General features: G+C 34.8%; 1 protein-coding gene across 1 annotated transcript in view; it reads right to left on the bottom strand.

The window, feature by feature from the left end:
* The window catches only part of LOC131765165 (polycomb protein SUZ12-like), a 44,934-nt gene that overhangs the window by 10,492 nt on the left and 15,411 nt on the right, over positions 1-19,031 (bottom strand). The window contains 6 exon segments of the mRNA XM_059078629.2: positions 7,949-8,054; positions 12,475-12,517; positions 12,520-12,567; positions 13,686-13,917; positions 15,696-15,781; positions 18,949-18,998. Coding sequence (XP_058934612.2) covers positions 7,949-8,054; positions 12,475-12,517; positions 12,520-12,567; positions 13,686-13,917; positions 15,696-15,781; positions 18,949-18,998 — 565 coding nt within the window.

The following is a 19,031-nucleotide window of genomic DNA, read 5'->3' as shown; positions in this document are numbered from 1 at the left end:
CTGACGTCGCGGACTCGCCCCGCCCCCGTGCCACTCCCTCCCCCCAGCCTGAGTGAGCTGGAGCCCCCGAATCAACTGCTCCTTTAACATCGTCCTGTCTGAGCGAAGGGCAGTCGCCCTCGGACAACCTACACGCAGAGGCGGGACCAAGTCCAAAGCTGAACCCCAGGAGCTGTGCAAACAGAGAGGAGAGGGGGAGATCTCTCCCAACAGCCTCAGAAGCGGCGGATTAAAGCTCCACAGTCAACTTGAAGTGCCCTGCATCTGTTGAAAACCTTAATAGACAACGAATCATCCCAAGTTGAGGAGGTGGACTTTGGGAGCAAGATATACTATTATTTTCCCTTTTTTTTTCTTTTTGTGGGTGTGTATGTGTGTGCTGCCGTGTGAGATTTTGTCTGTATAGCTTTGCTTGCACCATTTGTCCTAGGGTTAGACCGACCCATTTTTCTGTTTGTTTCTTTGTTTGTTTGTTTGTTTTTGTTTTTGTTTTTGTTTTTTAAAAGGAAATTTTTCTTCTTAATAATTATTTTTTATTTTAATAACTATACTTTATACTACTCTGTCTTCTCCCTTTCTTTCTTCCTTTCTTCCCTCCTTCCCTCCTTTCTTCCTTCCTTCCCCCTTCTTTCCTCCCTTCCTCTCTTCCTTCCTCCCTTTCTTCCTCTGCACCTTCCTTCCTTTCTTGCTTCCTTCCTTCATTTCTTCCTTCCTTTCTTCCTTCCTTCCCTCCCTCCCTCCTTCCTTCCTTTTCTTTCCTCTCTATTTATTCTACCTTTTATTTTGAGCCGTGTGGATTAAAGGTTCTTGGCGCCCCAGCCAGGCACCAGGGCAGTGTCCCTGAGGTGGGAGAACCAACCTCAAGACACTAGTCCACAAGAGACCTCCGAGCTCCACGTAATATCAGACGGCGAAAATCTCCCAGAGACCTCCATCTCAACACCAAGACCCAGCTTCACTCAAGGACCAGCAACGAACAGTGCTGGACACCCTATCCCCAACAAAGAGCAAGACAGGTCTACAGCCCCATCCATTAGCAGAGAGGCTGCCTAAAATCATAATAAGGTTACCAACATCCCCAAACACACCACCAGACGAGGACCTGCCCACCAGAAGGACAAGATCCAGCCTCATCCACCAGAACAGAGGCACTAGTCCCCCCAACCAGGGAATCTACTCAACCCACTGAACCAACCTTAGCCACTGGGGACAGCCACCAAAAACAACAGGAACTACGAACCTGCAGCGTGCAAAAAGGAGACCTCAAACACAGTAAGATAAGCGAAATGAGAAGACAGAAAAACACACAACAGATGAAGGAGCAAGATAAAAACACACCAGACCTAACAGATGAAGAGGTAATAGCCAATCTACCTGAAAGAGAATTTAGAATAATGATGGTGAAGATGATGCAAAATCTTGGAAATAGAATAGACAATTTGCAAGAAACAGTTAACAGGGACCTAGAAGAAATAAAGAGGAAGCAAGCAACGATGAGCAACACAATAAATGAAATTAAAAATACTCTAGATGGGATCAATAGCAGAATAACTGAGGCAGAAGGACGGATAAGTGACCTGGAAGATAAAATAGTGGAAATAACTACTGCAGAGCAGAAGAAAGAAAAAAGAATGAAAAGAACTGAGGACAGTCTCAGAGACCTCTGGGACAACATTAAACGCACCAACATTCGAATTATAGGGGTCCCAGAAGAAGAAGAGAAAAAGAAAGGGACTGAGAAAATATTTGAAGAGATTATAGTTGAAAACTTCCCTAATATAGGAAAGGAAATAGTCAATCAAGTCCAGGAAGCACAGAGAGTTCCATACAGGATAAACCCAAAGAGAAACACGCCACGACACATAATAATCAAACTGTCAAAAATTAAATACAAAGAAAACATATTAAAAGCAGCAAGGGAAAAACAACAAATAACACACAAGGGAATCCCCATAAGATTAACATCTGATCTTTCAGCAGAAACTCTACAAGCCAGAAGGGAGTGGCAAGACATATTTAAAGTGATGAAGGAAAAAAACCTACAACCAAGATTACTCTACCCAGCAAGGATCTCATTCAGATTTGAGGGAGAAATTAAAACCTTTACAGACAAGCAAAAGCTGAGAGAGTTCAGCACCACCAAACCAGCTTTACAACAAATCCTAAAGGAACTTCTCTAGGCAAGAAACACAAGAGAAGGAAAAGACCTACAAGAACAACCCGAAACAAGTAAATGGTAATAGGAACATACATATCGATAATTACCTTAAATGTAAATGGATTAAATGCTCCCACCAAAAGACACAGACTGGCTGAATGGATACAAAAACAAGACCCATATATATGCTGTCTACAAGAGACCCACTTCAGACCTACGGACACATACAGACTGAAAGTAAGGGGATGGAAAAAGATATTCCATGCAAATGGAAATCAGAAGAAAGCTGGAGTAGCAATTCTCATATCAGACAAAATAGACTTTAAAATAAAGACTATTACAAGAGACAAAGAAGGACACTACATAATGATCAAGGGATCGATCCATGAAGAAGATATAACAATTGTAAATATTTATGCACCCAACATAGGAGCACCTCAATACATAAGGCAAATACTAACAGCCTTAAAAGGGGAAATCGACAGCAACACAATTATAATGGGGGACTTTAACACCCCACTTTCACCAATGGACAGATCATCCAAAATGAAAATAAATAAGGAAACACAAGCTTTAAATGATACATTACACAAGATGGACTTAATTGATATTTATAGGACATTCCATCCAAAAACAACAGAATACACATTTTTCTCAAGTGCTCATGGAACATTCTCCAGGATTGATCATATATTGGGTCACAAATCTAGCCTTGGCAAATTTAAGAAAATTGAAATCGTATCAAGTATCTTTTCTGACCACAACGCTATGAGACTAAATATCAATTATAGGAAAAGATCTGTAAAAAATACAAACACATGGAGGCTAAACAATACACTACTTAATAACGAAGTGATCACTGAAGAAATCAAAGAGGAAATCAAAAAATACTTAGAAACAAATGACAATGGAGACACAACGACCCAAAACCTATGGGATACAGCAAAAGCAGTTCTAAGAGGCAAGTTTATAGCAATACAATCATACCTTAAGAAACAGGAAACATCTCGAATAAACAACCTAACTTTGCACTTAAAGCAATTAGAGAAAGAAGAACAAAAAACCCCCAAATTTAGCAGAAGGAAAGAAATCATAAAGATCAGATCAGAAATAAATGAAAAAGAAGTGAAGGAAACAATAGCAAAGATCAATAAAACTAAAAGCTGGTTCTTTGAGAAGATAAATAAAATTGATAAACCATTAGCCAGACTCATCAAGAATAAAAGGGAGAAGACTCAAATCAATAGAATTAGAAATGAAAAAGGAGATATAACAACTGACACTGCAGAAATACAAAAGATTATTAGAGATTACTACAAGCAACTGTATGCCAATAAAATGGACAACCTGGAAGAAATGGACAAATTCTTAGAAATGCACAACCTGCCGAGACTGAACCAGGAAGAAAGAGAAAATATGAACAGACCAATCACAAGCACTGAAATTGAAACTGTGATTAAAAATCTTCCAGCAAACAAAAGTCCAGGACCAGATGGCTTCACAGGCGAATTCTATCAAACATTTAGAGAAGAGCTAACACCTATCCTTCTCAAACTCTTCCAAAAGATAGCAGAGGGAGGAACACTCCCAAACTCATTCTATGAGGCCAACATCACCCTGATACCAAAACCAGACAAAGACGTCACAAAGAAAGAAAACTACAGGCCAATATCACTGATGAACATAGATGTAAAAATCCTCAACAAAATATTAGCAAACAGAATCCAACAGCACATTAAAAGGATCATACACCATGATCAAGTGGGGTTTATCCCAGGAATGCAAGGATTCTTCAATATACGCAAATCAATCAATGTGATACACCATATCAACAAACTGAAGGAGAAAAACCATATGATCATCTCAATAGATGCAGAGAAAGCTTTTGACAAAATTCAACACTCATTTATGATAAAAACCTTGCAGAAAGTGGGCATAGAGGGAACTTTCCTCAACATAATAAAGGCCATATATGACAAACCCACAGCTAGCATCGTTCTCAATGGTGAAAAACTGAAACCATTTCCACTAAGATCAGGAACAAGACAAGGTTGCCCACTCTCACCACTCTTATTCAACATAGTTTTGGAAGTTCTAGCCACAGCAATCAGAGAAGAAAAAGAAATAAAAGGAATCCAAATAGGAAAAGAAGAAGTAAAGCTGTCACTGTTTGCAGATGACATGATACTATACATAGAGAATCCTAAGGATGCTACCAGAAAACTACTAGAGCTAATCAATGAATTTGGTAAAGTTGCAGGATACAAAATTAATGCACAGAAATCTCTGGCATTCTTATACACTAATGATGAAAAATCTGAGAGTGAAATTAAGAAAACGCTCCCATTTACCATTGCAACAAAATAAAATATCTAGGAATAAACCTACCTAAGGAGACAAAAGACTTGTATGCAGAAAACTATAAGACACTGATGAAAGAAATTAAAGATGATACAAATAGGTGGAGAAATATACCATGTTCTTGGATTGGAAGAATCAACATTGTGAAAATGACTATACTACCCAAAGCAATCTACCGATTCAATGCAATCCCTATCAAATAACCACTGGCATTTTTTACAGAACTAGAACAAAAAATTTCACAATTTGTATGGAAACACAAAAGACCCCGAATAGCCAAAGCAATCTTGAGAACGAGAAATGGAGCTGGAGGAATTAGGCTCCCTGACTTCAGACTCTACTACAAGGCTACAGTAATCAAGACAATATGGTACTGGCACAAAAACAGAAATATAGATCAATGGAACAGGATAGAGAGCCCAGAGATAAACCCACACACATATGGTCACCTTATCTTTGACAAAGGAGGGAAGGATATACAGTGGAGAAAAGACAGCCTCTTCAATAAGTGGTGCTGGGAAAACTGGACAGCTACATGTAAAAGTATGAAATTAGAACAATCCCTAACACCACACACAAAAATAAACTCAAAATGGGTTAAAGACCTAAATGTAAGGCCAGACACTATCAAACTCTTAGAGGAAAACATAGGCAGAATACTATACGACATAAATCACAGCAAGATCCTTTTTGACCCATCTCCTAGAGAAATGGAAATAAAAACACAAATAAACAAATGGGACCTAATGAAACTTAAAAGCTTTTGCACAGCAAAGGATACCATAAACAAGACCAAAAGACAACCCTCAGAATGGGAGAAAATATTTGCAAATGAAGCAACTAACAAAGGATTAATTTCCAAAATTTATAAGCAACTCATGCAGCTCAATAACAAAAAAACAAACAACCCAATCCAAAAATGGGCAGAAGAACTAAATAGACATTTCTCCAAAGAAGATATACAGATTGCTAACAAACACATGAAAGAATGCTCAACCTCATTAATCATTAGAGAAATGCAAATCAAAACTACAATGAGATATCATCTCACACCGGTCAGATTGGCCATCATCAAAAACTCTAGAAACAATAAATGCTGGAGAGGGTGTGGAGAAAAGGGAACCCTCTTGCACTGCTGGTGGGAATGTAAATTGATACAGCCGCTATGGAGGACAGTATGGAGGTTCCTTAAAAAACTACAAATAGAACTACCATACGACCCTGCAATCCCACTACTGGGAATATACCCTGAGAAAACTATAATTCAGAAAGACTCATGTACCAAAATGTTCATTGCAGCTCTATTTACAATAGCCAGGACATGGAAGCAACCTAAGTGTCCATCAACAGATGAATGGATAAAGAAGATGTGGCACATATATACAATGGAATATTACTCAGCCATAAAAAGAAATGAAACTGAGTTATTTATAATGAGGTGGATGGACCTGGAGTCTGTCATACAGAGTGAAGTAAGTCAGAAGGAGAAAAACAAATACCGTATGCTAACACATATATATGGACTCTAAGGGAAAAAAATGTCATGAAGAGGTTAGTGGTAGGACGGGAATAAAACACAGACTTACTCGAGCCTGGACTTGAGGATATGGGGAGGGGGAGGGGTGGGCTGTGACGAAGTGGGGGAGTGGCAGGGACATATATACACTATCAAATGTAAATTAGATAGCTGGTGGGAAGCTGCTGCATAGTACAGGGAGATCACCTCTGTGCTTTGTGACCGCCTGGGGGGGTGGGATAGGGAGGGTGGGAGAGAGGGTGATGCAAGAGGGAGGAGATGTGGGAGCATGTGTGTATGTATAACTGATTTAGTTTGTTGTAGAGGGAAAACTAACACACTATTGTAAAACAATTATACTCCAATAAAGATGTTAAAAAAATTTTAAAAAAAAACTGTAGAATGAAAATTAACTGTTACATAAAACTGTTAATAATTATATACAAAATTAAAATTTTTATTTGTATCGCCAGTCTGCCCTCCAATAAGGTTATACCAACTTATTCTTACATTAAATCATTATTTGAGAGCATGTGCCCTCACGTCTCCAACTAGAAACTCTCAACCCTTTGTAACTGTTGTCAAACTACTAGTCAAAAGTAGTATCTCTGATTTTGTTTGCGTATTTTTGAATACTAGTAACATTGAATATCTTTTAAAAAGCTTACTGGTCATCTATATTTGCTGCTTTAAGAACTGTCAGACTTTTACCCATTTTTTCTAATTAGATTGCTTATGTTTTTATTAACTGCATATTCATATTAGCCTTCTGTATGTTACAAATATTAGCCCCAGTCCATCATTTGCTTTCAATTTTAGCTTTGTGCAGTATATGATTCACTTTAATTAGTCATTTTTATTTTATGCTTTCTAGCTTTTGTAGCATACCTAGAAGGGCTTTCCTCATAGCAAGATTACATTAATATTCAGCTGTATTTTTTCCCAAGTTATAGAGTGTTAATTTTCACATTTACATTTATGAGCCTTCTGGAATTTATTAGGTCTAAGTTTATTTCCAGATGGCTAGAGACCAATTCTGTCACATGGATAATGAACAGTTTATCTTTCCCACACAGATCTAACACCAATTTTATCATAGATTAAATTCAAAATATACAGGTCTATTTCAAGACTACGCTTCAGTGATGGGCTTATCTATTGCTAAGATTTTACCATAAATTTAAGTTCTTTTAACTTTATACTATGTTCTGTTATCTGGTAAGTAAAGGTTCTCAAAAAACTTTTCCATAATTTTCCTTAGTATTATTACATATTGTTCTAGGTTAACTTGAGACTAATTTAAGGCTTAAAAAAATCAGGATTTTGCTTGTGCTGGTACACTGATCTAATATATTTAGAAATAAATGTCATTAGTATTCTGATGAGTCTGCCTATCCAAGAAATGTATGTATGCCTATTTATTTTTTAAGTCTCTTAGAAGACTTATTTTAAGCCTGCTTCATCTAAGATTTGAAGATTTCTTGATAAATTAGTCATATGTTACCTGCTGTTACTATGAATGGAATTGAAAATATCAGTTAACATTTACTGAGCACTTATTTTATGCCAGGCACGGTGCTAAGCATCTTTAATTATTTCATTTAATTCATCAATTCTATGCCTTGTTTCACAAATGAGAACACCGAGACACACAGGGAATTAAGTAATTTGCCAGATGCCACATAGCTAGGAGTGGAGATTTGAAGCTGGCAACCTGGTTCCAAGGATGATGCCTTCCATTAAATACTCTGAACTAGATAATTTTGACTTGTGTTTTTCAAAGTATAAAAAAAAGGACTTCTTCCTTCCAACCTGAATTCCTTCCAATGTGAATTTGCATTTGGGGAACAAAACATCAATAAAAAATGGGAGTTCATAACTATAACATGCTCAGTCTTCTAAGTAGTCCATACCTTCCCATCATAAATAGTCTCCCATGTTGCTCTTTTCTTGCTTCTTGGACATTCTTCCATTTCCTGCATGGCTACTTCATATTCCCCATCTAAAAGCTGTAAGCGCCTGTTAGACAAACACATACACTTTAAAGTAACCTGACTATTATTGTAAGTACACAAATTCTACATCTTTAGATTTATACTAAAAAGCACTTATTAAATTTATAAACTAGCTTACATGCCCAACAAGACTTAAAGATATACCTACACTCCATTCCTGACAAAAGAAATTTTAATGATTTGTACTGATAATTATTACTAGAGAATTATTTCATTACTGTAGCTACTCAGATATAACTTTAAACATTTAAAGTATAATAGGCCTAAGGTCTTAAAACTTGCTAAGTTTTAAATGTTAAGTATAAAGCATGTGCGCAGGCTTTATACTTTTAAAAACAAGGTAACAACGGTGTTATAATACTTGCTTTAGGGAACAGCTAAGAATTAGGTCTCTGTTATCTTTAACTACTGTAAGTACTTGAACTAGAATTCTTGACTTTTATACTTGACCAGTAAACTAATTAACTGTAAGATCCTGGGGGGCACCTGGCACATACAGGTGCTCAATAAACATTTCATAGGTGAATGAATAAATGGAATACTGGTTGAATCAAAGAATCGATGAAATTCTACCCATACTCACAGTATACTTTTAATGTGTGTGTACATATCTGTGTGTGTATACATAGTTTATGTTATTTTCTCCATACAATTAAACACTACTAACCTAAATACCATTCTTCAACCATACTCAATAATTAATTGTATATCAAGAATCTGGCATCTCTTCATCAGTCTTAGAGAAATTCTGTTAGGTGGTATTAGCTGACATTTATTGAGTGCTTACTATGTGCCAGGCACTATTTTAAAGACTTTACAGAGTTCATTTAATCTTCCCAACACCTCTATGAAGTAGATGTTATTACTCCATTGTTCAGAAGAAACTGAGGCATAGAGAGGGTTAAATAACTTGCCTTAAGATGACACAGTAAGTAGCCAGAGCTAGCAACAGAATCTAGGCAATCTGTCTCCAAAGTCTGGCTCTTAACACCGCATGATTTTGAGCCTTAAGAATTCTTGTCTTGGGCTTCCCTGGTGGCGCAGTGGTTGAGAGTCCGCCTGCCGATGCAGGGGACACGGGTTTGTGCCCTGCTCTGGGAAGATCCCACATGCCGCCAGAGCGGCTGGGCCCGTGAGCCATGGCTGCTGAGCCTGCGCGTCCGGAGCCTGTGCTCCGCAACGGGAGAGGCCACAACAGTGAGAGGCCCGCGTACCGCAAAAAAAAAAGAAAAAAGAAAAAAAGAATTCTTGTCTTTATGCTGTGCTACTGAATTTATTCTACTTCAATAATTTATCAACAAGGCTGTTCAACTTAATAATTTAGAAGATAATTTTATTTACTAATTTGAATAGGTAATACATTAGTATACTTCTAAAATGGAAAGGACTTTTTCCTCCTGCATGTTTACATGGCTACATAATATTCTATTTTATGGCTGAACATGTGATAGCTACAATCCAATGTACTCTCCTACCTGTAGTCTATGAAGAGGGCCTTTTCCCCCACAGCCTCATCAACAGTGCTTTATCAAGTTTTTTGATATCTGTCAAACTGCTAAGTGAAAAAATGACATCTCAGTGTACTTTTATATTCAGATGTTTTACCTTTTAGTTGTTTAAAAACCATATATATTCTCTTTTCTTGTAAACATTTTCACGATATCCCTTCCTCATTCTTCTACTGGCCTGTGGTGTTTTTCTTTTTACTTAGTATAATCTTTTTATATTAAAGGAATGAGGCATCTATCTATACATTATGAGTTGAAATTAATCTTCTCCTGACTTGTTATCTTTATTTTGACTTGGCTTATGATGGTGTTTTTGTTTTCAGAAGAAGGGTTTTTTTTATTTCACTCCATATTTCATACTCTTTCAATATGGCTTTTGAATTTTAGTCATTCTTTAAGGAGACTTTAGCTTCTCAAGAGATTATAAAAAGAATTTTTAAAACATCTAACTCCTCAGATCTTGGTTGGCAAATACTTCTCCTCTACTGAAAAGAACTATGACCCTTTGAAGAAACAGCCAATTCCAGAGCAGAGGTAGGAAAAGGAGAATGTAAAGCCTGGAATATCTAGAAGAATATTGCAGAAAACAAGAAAATAAATAAATAAAAACAAGTCAAAGGGACTTAGGAGCCTGCTTGGAGGGGCTCCTCCTCACCAAATTTGGGACAATTTGAGCATTAATATAGCAACATCAATAGATTAAAACAGACTGAATAAAAGTGGAATTCGTTAATCCATACTGATTTAAAAAAAGGTTGAGAAAAGGAACGTTCTTCTTCACAGAAAAATGCCAACAAACCAAACATGGAAGAACTGATAGAAAGTTACCATGTGGCCACCGCCATAGAATAATTTATTCAAGTAAGAATCATCAATGGATGCTAAACTATTGCGTTAAAAAATAACTGTTGGGAGAAAAAGGATATTTATCCAGTTTCATGTATTATTACAGAGGTTGCATATTAATTAATTAAAGTGAAAAGGGACCATTACAATGGAGAAATATGGTAAACACCACTTTAGCCAAGCGATCAAACCTAATATCAGCTGTGTCTGTGACGTCCACAAAGAACACATCACCAATGAGTGTTCCTGCCCAAAATGTTTAACCTGAATCTAAACATAAAGAAACAATCACAAAAGTCCAAACTGAAAAACATTCTGCAAAACTACACGCCTGTATTTAAAGTGTTGTTACAAAAGGCAAAAAAAAAAAAAAAAAAGGCTGGAAAATGGTTCCAAATTGAAGGAGACTGAAAAGATATGGCAACTGACAGATCGCAATCCTTAACTGGGGTGAGTAGGGAACAGAAAAGGACATTATCCAGGAAACTGGGGAGAGAGTACTGTATTTTTGGTATCATGTTAAATTTCCTGAATATGATAGGCGTACTGTGGTTATGGAGGGAAATGTCCCTGCTCTTAGGAGATACACGCTGAATGAAGTGTTTATGAATAAGGAATGAAATCCAGCGTCATGATCTAACCCTCAAATGGTTTGTCACAAAAATACACTCACAAATAAAGCAAATGTGGTAAAATGTTAACAACTGATGAATCTAGGTGAAGGGTACACGGGTATTACTACCTGCATTGTTCTTTCAACATGTTTATAGGTTTGGAAATTTTCAAAAGAAGTTTGGGGAAAATTCTCCCATGATTTCCTCTTGGTACTTTTTTAAAAAGCAGTTTCTTTGTTTTAACATACAAGGAATATGTTAATACAAGGAAGGTAGAAAGAATTCTTAAAAGAATGTACCCTTACCCTCACGCTGCCTAAAATATATAGAACATTTACCAACACTGATGAAGCCCAGTGTGCAACAACAGCCTAATTGCTTCTCCCACAGACACAACCCCTATCTCTTAGCATATATGTTTCTGTTGTTCTCCATTTAAATTTTTGATCCACATTCAAATTTCTGACTTTAAAAAAACACTATATTGGTTTCTGCTGGTAACATTAAGCGACATTAAGTGATATATTCTAAGACAATATGGTAGCAAAATCCATGGCATTATTCCTAATCACCTTTGCTTTCCCATTAAAAGCCCTATAACCTGTCTTTATCCTAGTGGCTAATAAGTGGATTACATTAAAGCAACAAGTTACTTTTTAAAGAGCAGGAGAAACACACTCATTGCTTTTCTTGGCTCTTTCTCCTATACCTGATGGTGGACTGTGTTAACTACCAGTGAGCAGCCTAGGACAAGAAATCATGACATATTATAAGTTTCACCCTTCAACCCTATCAAAAAAGAATACTGTATTTGCTTCCCAGAGGTTCTTTTACTGGCACTAAGATGCTTCATTCCCAACTGAAGACTGCAGAGATGATTATAAATCCAAGTGCTCCTTGCTACCCTGTGCCAAATGCACACAGAGCCAAACGATGATTTCACACACTTTTCTTCCTTAACTCTAGTAAATACATAATCTCAAGATTTGCATGGGGCTCACTTTATTCAGGTCTCTGCTCAAATATGACCTTTCCTCAGAGGCTTTCTCTACAAAACCACCATTTATTCTCTTTATTTTTCTTCACAGCATTCCCACTAAGTGACATTAGTTGATACAATTTTGGGGTTGGTGTCTATTTCCTCCACTAGAAGTTAAGCTCCATGAGGGCAGGGGTTTTGTTGCCTTCTCACTGCCTAAAACAGTGTCTGACAAAGAGGACACACTCAGAAAATACTGGCTGAATGAACAATCTTAACTGAGCCGTTCAAATAGTTCCTCGTCTGTGTTTATTGCTTTCTAGGTGATAAAGACAAAAGTTCAGTATTTGCAAATTTGTTTTTTCATCCATAAGAATAAAGAGAAACAAAGGCAAAGAAACAGTATCATCACTATATTCTGCTTCAAAATAAAAACATTTCTAAAACATGGGAGCCTTGCTTGTCCATCAACATTACCTGTTTTTATCAAATACTGTCATTTGTGCAACAAATGTTTTTCCCCATCTTCACGATTTCGTTTTCTTCTAGCTGCAAGTTCTTCATTGACATCTGAATTTGACAAACATTTCTCATGAATCAAATATTCAAGCAAAAACAGATTTATGATATATAGTCCCTTCACATAACATACTACATTTATCCCAAATGAGGTACAAATAAACTTAAGTTGCAATATAATAATATCCAAACACTCTTCAACTTTATGTCTCAACCTTATGTGTATGTCCTTACTTTCTGATATTCATTGACACTATTAACTCCACATTTTTGCAAATGTTATTTTCTGTTCAGAATGATCTTTATTGCTAGGCAAGGAGAAAAAACCCTCCTCATTCATGGTTACTTTCCAGGAACTTCAAAGGATACTTCAAGACTCAAAGATTATTTCTTCCAAGCTGCTTCTCCCCTGAACTTCACAAATACCTCTATTATACCACATATCATTTAGCTGCAATTATATTTTATGTTTATCTCCATACTCTAGGTTATGAGCCTTTGGAAGATGGGACTGGACTTTTTAATCATCTCTGTGTTCCCAACACCTATATGTTGTTTGAATGATTACCTCAAAGGTGGATTCAGAACTGTTGGGAGGATACAAGGATAGATGTATGTTAACTGTAGACTCTAAGTGGTGGGTAGATAGGTGCTCACTACCAAATTCTTTTGTCTGTTCCATATGTATGAAATTTTTCACAATAAAATGTTGAGGGGGGAATGAATTCATTGTTTGCTGAGAGACTAATTTAAACACCAGTCTTTTCCATCCAGTGTTTTATATATACATATATATATATATGTGTGTGTGTATTTTCATTTTGCTGCATGAAATGTTTCATCATACAACAATGAGAATTTTACAGATTAAATACCTAGTACAACATCATAGCCAAAAGTCTAAGAGCAAGGCCAATGTACCATAAAATTAAGTATCTCATTAGACTATAAGAGATTTGCAAATAAATAGAGGCCATGCTATTAGAACACATGCATTTATTTCTAGTTCTGTACCACTTTTCCCTCTAAATAATTATGAAAATAACTAAAAAAAGAAATATTCTGTACACAATTACGAATACTATGAAGATGGATTAGTTCAATCATTTTCACTGATCACCTTAATCTCCAACAACAAAATCTAGTAAAATTATTAAAATAAAAATTACCAATATTTTCATTGGTTTCTCCATTAATCATTCCATTAAACTCTCTTCTTCCTGGACAAGTCACTCTAAATAGCAATGAGTAAGACTTCACCATATGGCTGTTACTAGGTTCAAATTCATTACTGGAAACTGCAAGGGACGGGAAATTTCCAGGTTTTGTTTGATTGAGGTCAGGATTCAAAGGCACCTGCTTTTTACCTGTAGGAACTTGTCTTATTGGACAACGTACATCCTGCAAAGGCAAAGATTATTATATTTATTTATGCATATGCAATTGTAAGAATTACAATAAAACCTCTAATCACAGCTATAGGAAATATGGTATAGGCCGTGATTTCCAAATGGCATGCTAAAATTCTAACCATACATCTGAAAATTGTGATGAAGCAAAAAGAAAATTTGGATCAACTATCTTTCAAATATTAGCCCAATTGAGGATATCCTCAATACAATGAAAACAATGATATAATAGTATATCTAATATTTAGCTGATGGTCATCAGAAAGTTTTAAGTTAGAAATATAGAACTAAAACCATGCTTAAAATATTACAACTCATGTAAATTAATCTTTTCCCCTTAAATATTCTATTTTAACAAAATGACTGATAGGACTATTAGAAATGAAAAAAGATTATTACAATAACCCCACTGTCAAAAACACTGAGAAATAGTAAATCCATATATTTAAATAATTGTTTATAAGAAGTAATATTAATCATCTTATGAGTAATGTTCTGTAATTATATAACTAGTTATGCCGAAAGAGCAAAGTTGAAAAATTGCAAGATGCAGAAGACCTTTTTAACAAGAAAATATAGTACATATTTTAGGTAACTTCTTTTTAAAAACAAACAGAATACATGCTTATGGTCTTAAAATTCTGCTCTACAAGAATATAAAATGAGAAAAATAAAAGTCGCCTCCACCCCCCTCCCCGGGTCTTATACTCCAGAGAAGACTAATATTAGCAATTGGTTGTATTTATCCTCTGAAGAAAATATGTATGCCTATTACTTTTTTTTAAACACAAAAAGGATCATACTATAGTTACAGGCACATTTTTTTGTCTAAATAATAATATTATCTTGAATTTTCACATCACTACTTGTTGTGTATGGGTGTTGGGTGAGAGCGTGGAGTATTACTAGCTAACTTTATAGAGTTTTTAATATGTACTTACACTGCTGTCTCCCATCACCTTGGTCTATTCCATACCAATGCTCTAGCACAGTTTTCACCATATCACCTTACTGTGATTGATTTTGGAAGAGCATGAGCAATCAGAACCTCTATACAGGTCATTCCTCGTTTTTTTGGTCTCACCACATGGCTTGTGGGCTTTTACTTCCCCGATGAGGGATGGAGCCCAGGCCCCCTGCAGTGAGAGCATAAAGTCCTAACCACTGGACCGCCAGGGAATTCCCTCCCATTCTTAAAATACCCAAGGACTTAAGGCTACTAAAAGTATCTCTGTTGGCTTTGGTGGGTTGCCCAGGAAATTTAACCACCATAATACTTGTTTCGACGGTGAAATGATTTCATCTTATAAATAAAAACTTGAAGCAATATATTTATAAGTTAATGACTGATAATGCTAGAAACAGAAATTTCTTTGCCTGAGAGTAGTGTTACAATATAATCCTTTTGGGAAAAACTCTCTCTTAGACCTTATTTAAAACATTAATGTGTACAAATAGCTACAAAAAATAAGCTCAGAGGCTGAAGTGGCAGGAAGCAACTGAATTTATGTCCTAAGATGCTAAAAGATAGCTTCTTCCCTTCACTGTCATACTCCTGTAACAGAAGGTTCTATGCAGATACCTATAGCCAGATTAGAAAAAAACATGAAGATATGGGAGGTTGGCAAAAGAGCTTATCAGTTTTACAATTCAGCCATCAACATATTTAAAAGCTTTTAAGGTTTATATGCATAAACAATATATATGCATAAACATATTCAATGAAAAAAATTATTCCATTTCATCTACCAGTAGCATCCTATACATTACCTTTCCTTTTTTGTGGCAAACTTTCACAAGCAGGACTTCCAGGGTAACAGAATTTTGTTCATTTTCTGAATTTTGTGATGGCTTATCTAAATAGAAAATCAATACTTTAAAATCTATTTTACACTTGATCTTAGCCAAAAGGCCGAGAAATGATTAAAATCTATTTTTAAAAAAATAGTATTCATTTTCCTAAGAAGTCTGAGAATTTACAAAAAAGACTTCCTATAGTGAAGTCTTCTCAGAAGTTTACTCATTCCTGTTTCCCAAAATCAGTTTCAAATTTGACAAATACAGTTAAGGCTTCTTAGTAGAAAGCACAAATGAAATAGTTCAGGCGAGGTAACACACAAAATAAACATTAAAATTTTTTTTCCTTCTTCTAAAATCTATCAGAAAAATTATTTAGTTTAAGATACATTTAAATTGAACTGGTTACTATTTTTACATATTTCATTTCATTTTGAATGCTCAGATATTTAAACTTAAAAGGCTCTTTGATTTGATCGAAACTTATAACCAAAGGGATTAAAAAAAGTTTTCAAAAAATATTAAACATAAAACTTACATGCCTAAATGGGATAGCAAAAATTAAGATATTATTTACTACCTAGGGAAATCTCTTGGTTTATAATGTTTAGGAAATTTAATTTTAAAGTAATAGTCTATATTCTCTATATCAATGAACTCTAACAAAGGTTTCTGCAAATTAAGGTTCCAGAATACTTCCCTACAGCTTGTCTTTAATCCCAAAGGCATTAATAGTCCAAAAAACTTTAATATTTAATCATTCATTCATCATTAAGTTCCTAATATATTGAACTACTATGTACACTTCTATATAGTTCTCTATATATTACAGAAAAATCTATAAACATATACAGAAATAAAATAATTTTTGTTCTGAGATTTTGGACAATACTTCTTTCTACTTGAAAACATTCTTCTTACTCAGGGTATATACATAAAATACATTTCAATCAGTCTCTTGAAAGTTGCAGCCAGGATAAAAATAATTTAATATACCAAAAAATAACTGAATATCTAAAATGCAGTAACAAAAATACTCTCTGAACAATACTCACCATGAAAATAGTACCCTAATAATCTTTGTGTATTCATTCTAAGCAGTCTCAAGTAGTAATTGCTAAACAAAAGTCTTCATTTAAAAACAAAAGAAAAAATAATCATATTTTAGGGATTGTGATGTTGCTTTTCTAACCTGATTTCTTAAAAATATTATTTCTTTAAAAAAAACTACAAATATACCTTGAATAGACAAAGGAGGCAATATATCTGCTTCTTTCCAACTTCCACTCATTTCAAAGTTACAATGGGAAATTATTTTCTGGAAATAGAAGTATCAACAGAGTTTACTTTCTCATTTACTTCAGTAATATCAAGAAAATAAAGTTTAAGTGAATTTGTGCAATTTTTGAACTTTTTTGCCATGTAGATGGGAAAGAAGTTTATCGTACCATGTTCCAGTTAATTTCAACTAACTAATTCAAGTAAATTCAATTACGATTAATTAAATAATATTAATTAGTAAATATTATTCGATTAATATCCATCAATGATTTCAGTGATGAATAATTTATATGTTTTATAGAAGTCCCTGAGAACAAAGGGCAAACAAACCTATAAAATTCAAATTATAAGCTTCTAAAGTATTAGAGTTCATGTACTTTTTAAGTATCACAGAAGACAAAGTATGATGAGTGATTAGAAATATGATCTCTACAAGATGATTATAAATGATTTAGGAGGAAAAAAACATGAAAATGCTACTGAGGTTACTTAAATAGACCAGATGTAAGGCAAAACTATAAGTAAAGTTACATTAGCTGCTAATACAGATATGACCAGACTTCAAATTTCTTACATTAAAAACCTGACTAGTTATCAAACTGTTCTAATATAACCATTCTGCTTATTATTAAACTTTGTTTCTTACTAAACAATACCAAGGATGACCAACTTGACCTGTTTCTTATAAAGGTTTTATTCCATTACCTGATTATTAAAGGATACACACACAAATTTAAGATGGACAAGCCTAGAGGCATTTTATTCATTCTGAAACCAACGGAAACTTTACCCAGTATGCTTTCACCTCTTTTAATGAAGTAACATTTACGACTATATAATTTTCTTTATATAATATCTAACACATTGATATATCCCATTGGTAGCAGTGGTTGTTTCAGTTGTTTTATTATTGTATTAAAAATACTCAAAATGTTTATGCAGAAAGGGCTCTACTCAGGAGACTCTTCACCTATTCCAGGTTCTAAGGCAATTAATTACAATTCTCATCATTAGTCTTTATAATTTAAAGTTTGAAAAACGTTGGAAATAAAAAAATGACAAAAATCTAAGAAATTGAATTTCATTACAAGTCCTTCCCATTATTTTCTACTTACAATCTTTGGAAAGATGATGGCTCTGAGTTGGGTAAGATAATGTTACACAGCATTTTTAAAACTGTGATACTTAGAGCCCTAAAAGGTATGGTTGAGCGGTAAGAGCTGGGATTTCATCTATTTAGATATGAGCCAGATGAAGCTAACATTTACCTTCAAGAATGATCCCACACAGCACTGATTATTTTAATAATTTAAAAATCTACTTAAAACTTAAATAGACAGCAAGACAGCAATAAGAAAACAAGGCGATGAACACAACCTTATGTATAAAGTCTACCTACAATTTTTAAAAAACTTTTAAGGCAGAGTTTCTTATTTATTTATTTTTATTGAAGTGTAGTCGATTTACAACGTTGTGCCCACCTCTGCTGCACAGCAAAGTGACTCAGTTACACACATATATATTGACACATTTTTTTTAATGCCAGAGTTTCTTAAAACTTGTTCCTCAGACAACCTACTTCTGAATTACCTTGGTGCTTTATTACAATGCAGACTCCTAAGCTCCACCAAAACCCTGCTAGATCTGAGTCCCTGTAGGGTCCAGGTATATGTATTTCAAACAAACTGTCAAAATGCTTCTACACACACTAAAATTTAAGAACTACTACTTTTAAAGTTTAATGAGTTGCAAGTTACCTCCTCCATATCCCACCATTGACCAAATAAAGCAATAATTGAAACTGTTGGAGAAATCCACTAAAGAGAAATTAAATTATCAACATCAACATCTTTTCCATTAAATATAATTTTCTGAATTTACACGCAATTTTTTTCAGTCACAAAGGTGTTTTGTTGTTAGAATGCCAATATGTTTAAGTACATACCATTTTTGTGGAAGAAACCAGTAAATGTAAGCTGCAGATGAGTTGACAAGCTAAATAGAACAAAAAAATTTTATCACTTTAAT

Source organism: Kogia breviceps, chromosome 11 (assembly GCF_026419965.1).
Source record: "Kogia breviceps isolate mKogBre1 chromosome 11, mKogBre1 haplotype 1, whole genome shotgun sequence".
NCBI classification, from domain to species: domain Eukaryota; kingdom Metazoa; phylum Chordata; class Mammalia; order Artiodactyla; family Physeteridae; genus Kogia; species Kogia breviceps.
The sequence above is the reverse complement of the archived record's forward strand: the minus strand, read 5'-3'. Positions and strand labels throughout refer to the sequence as shown.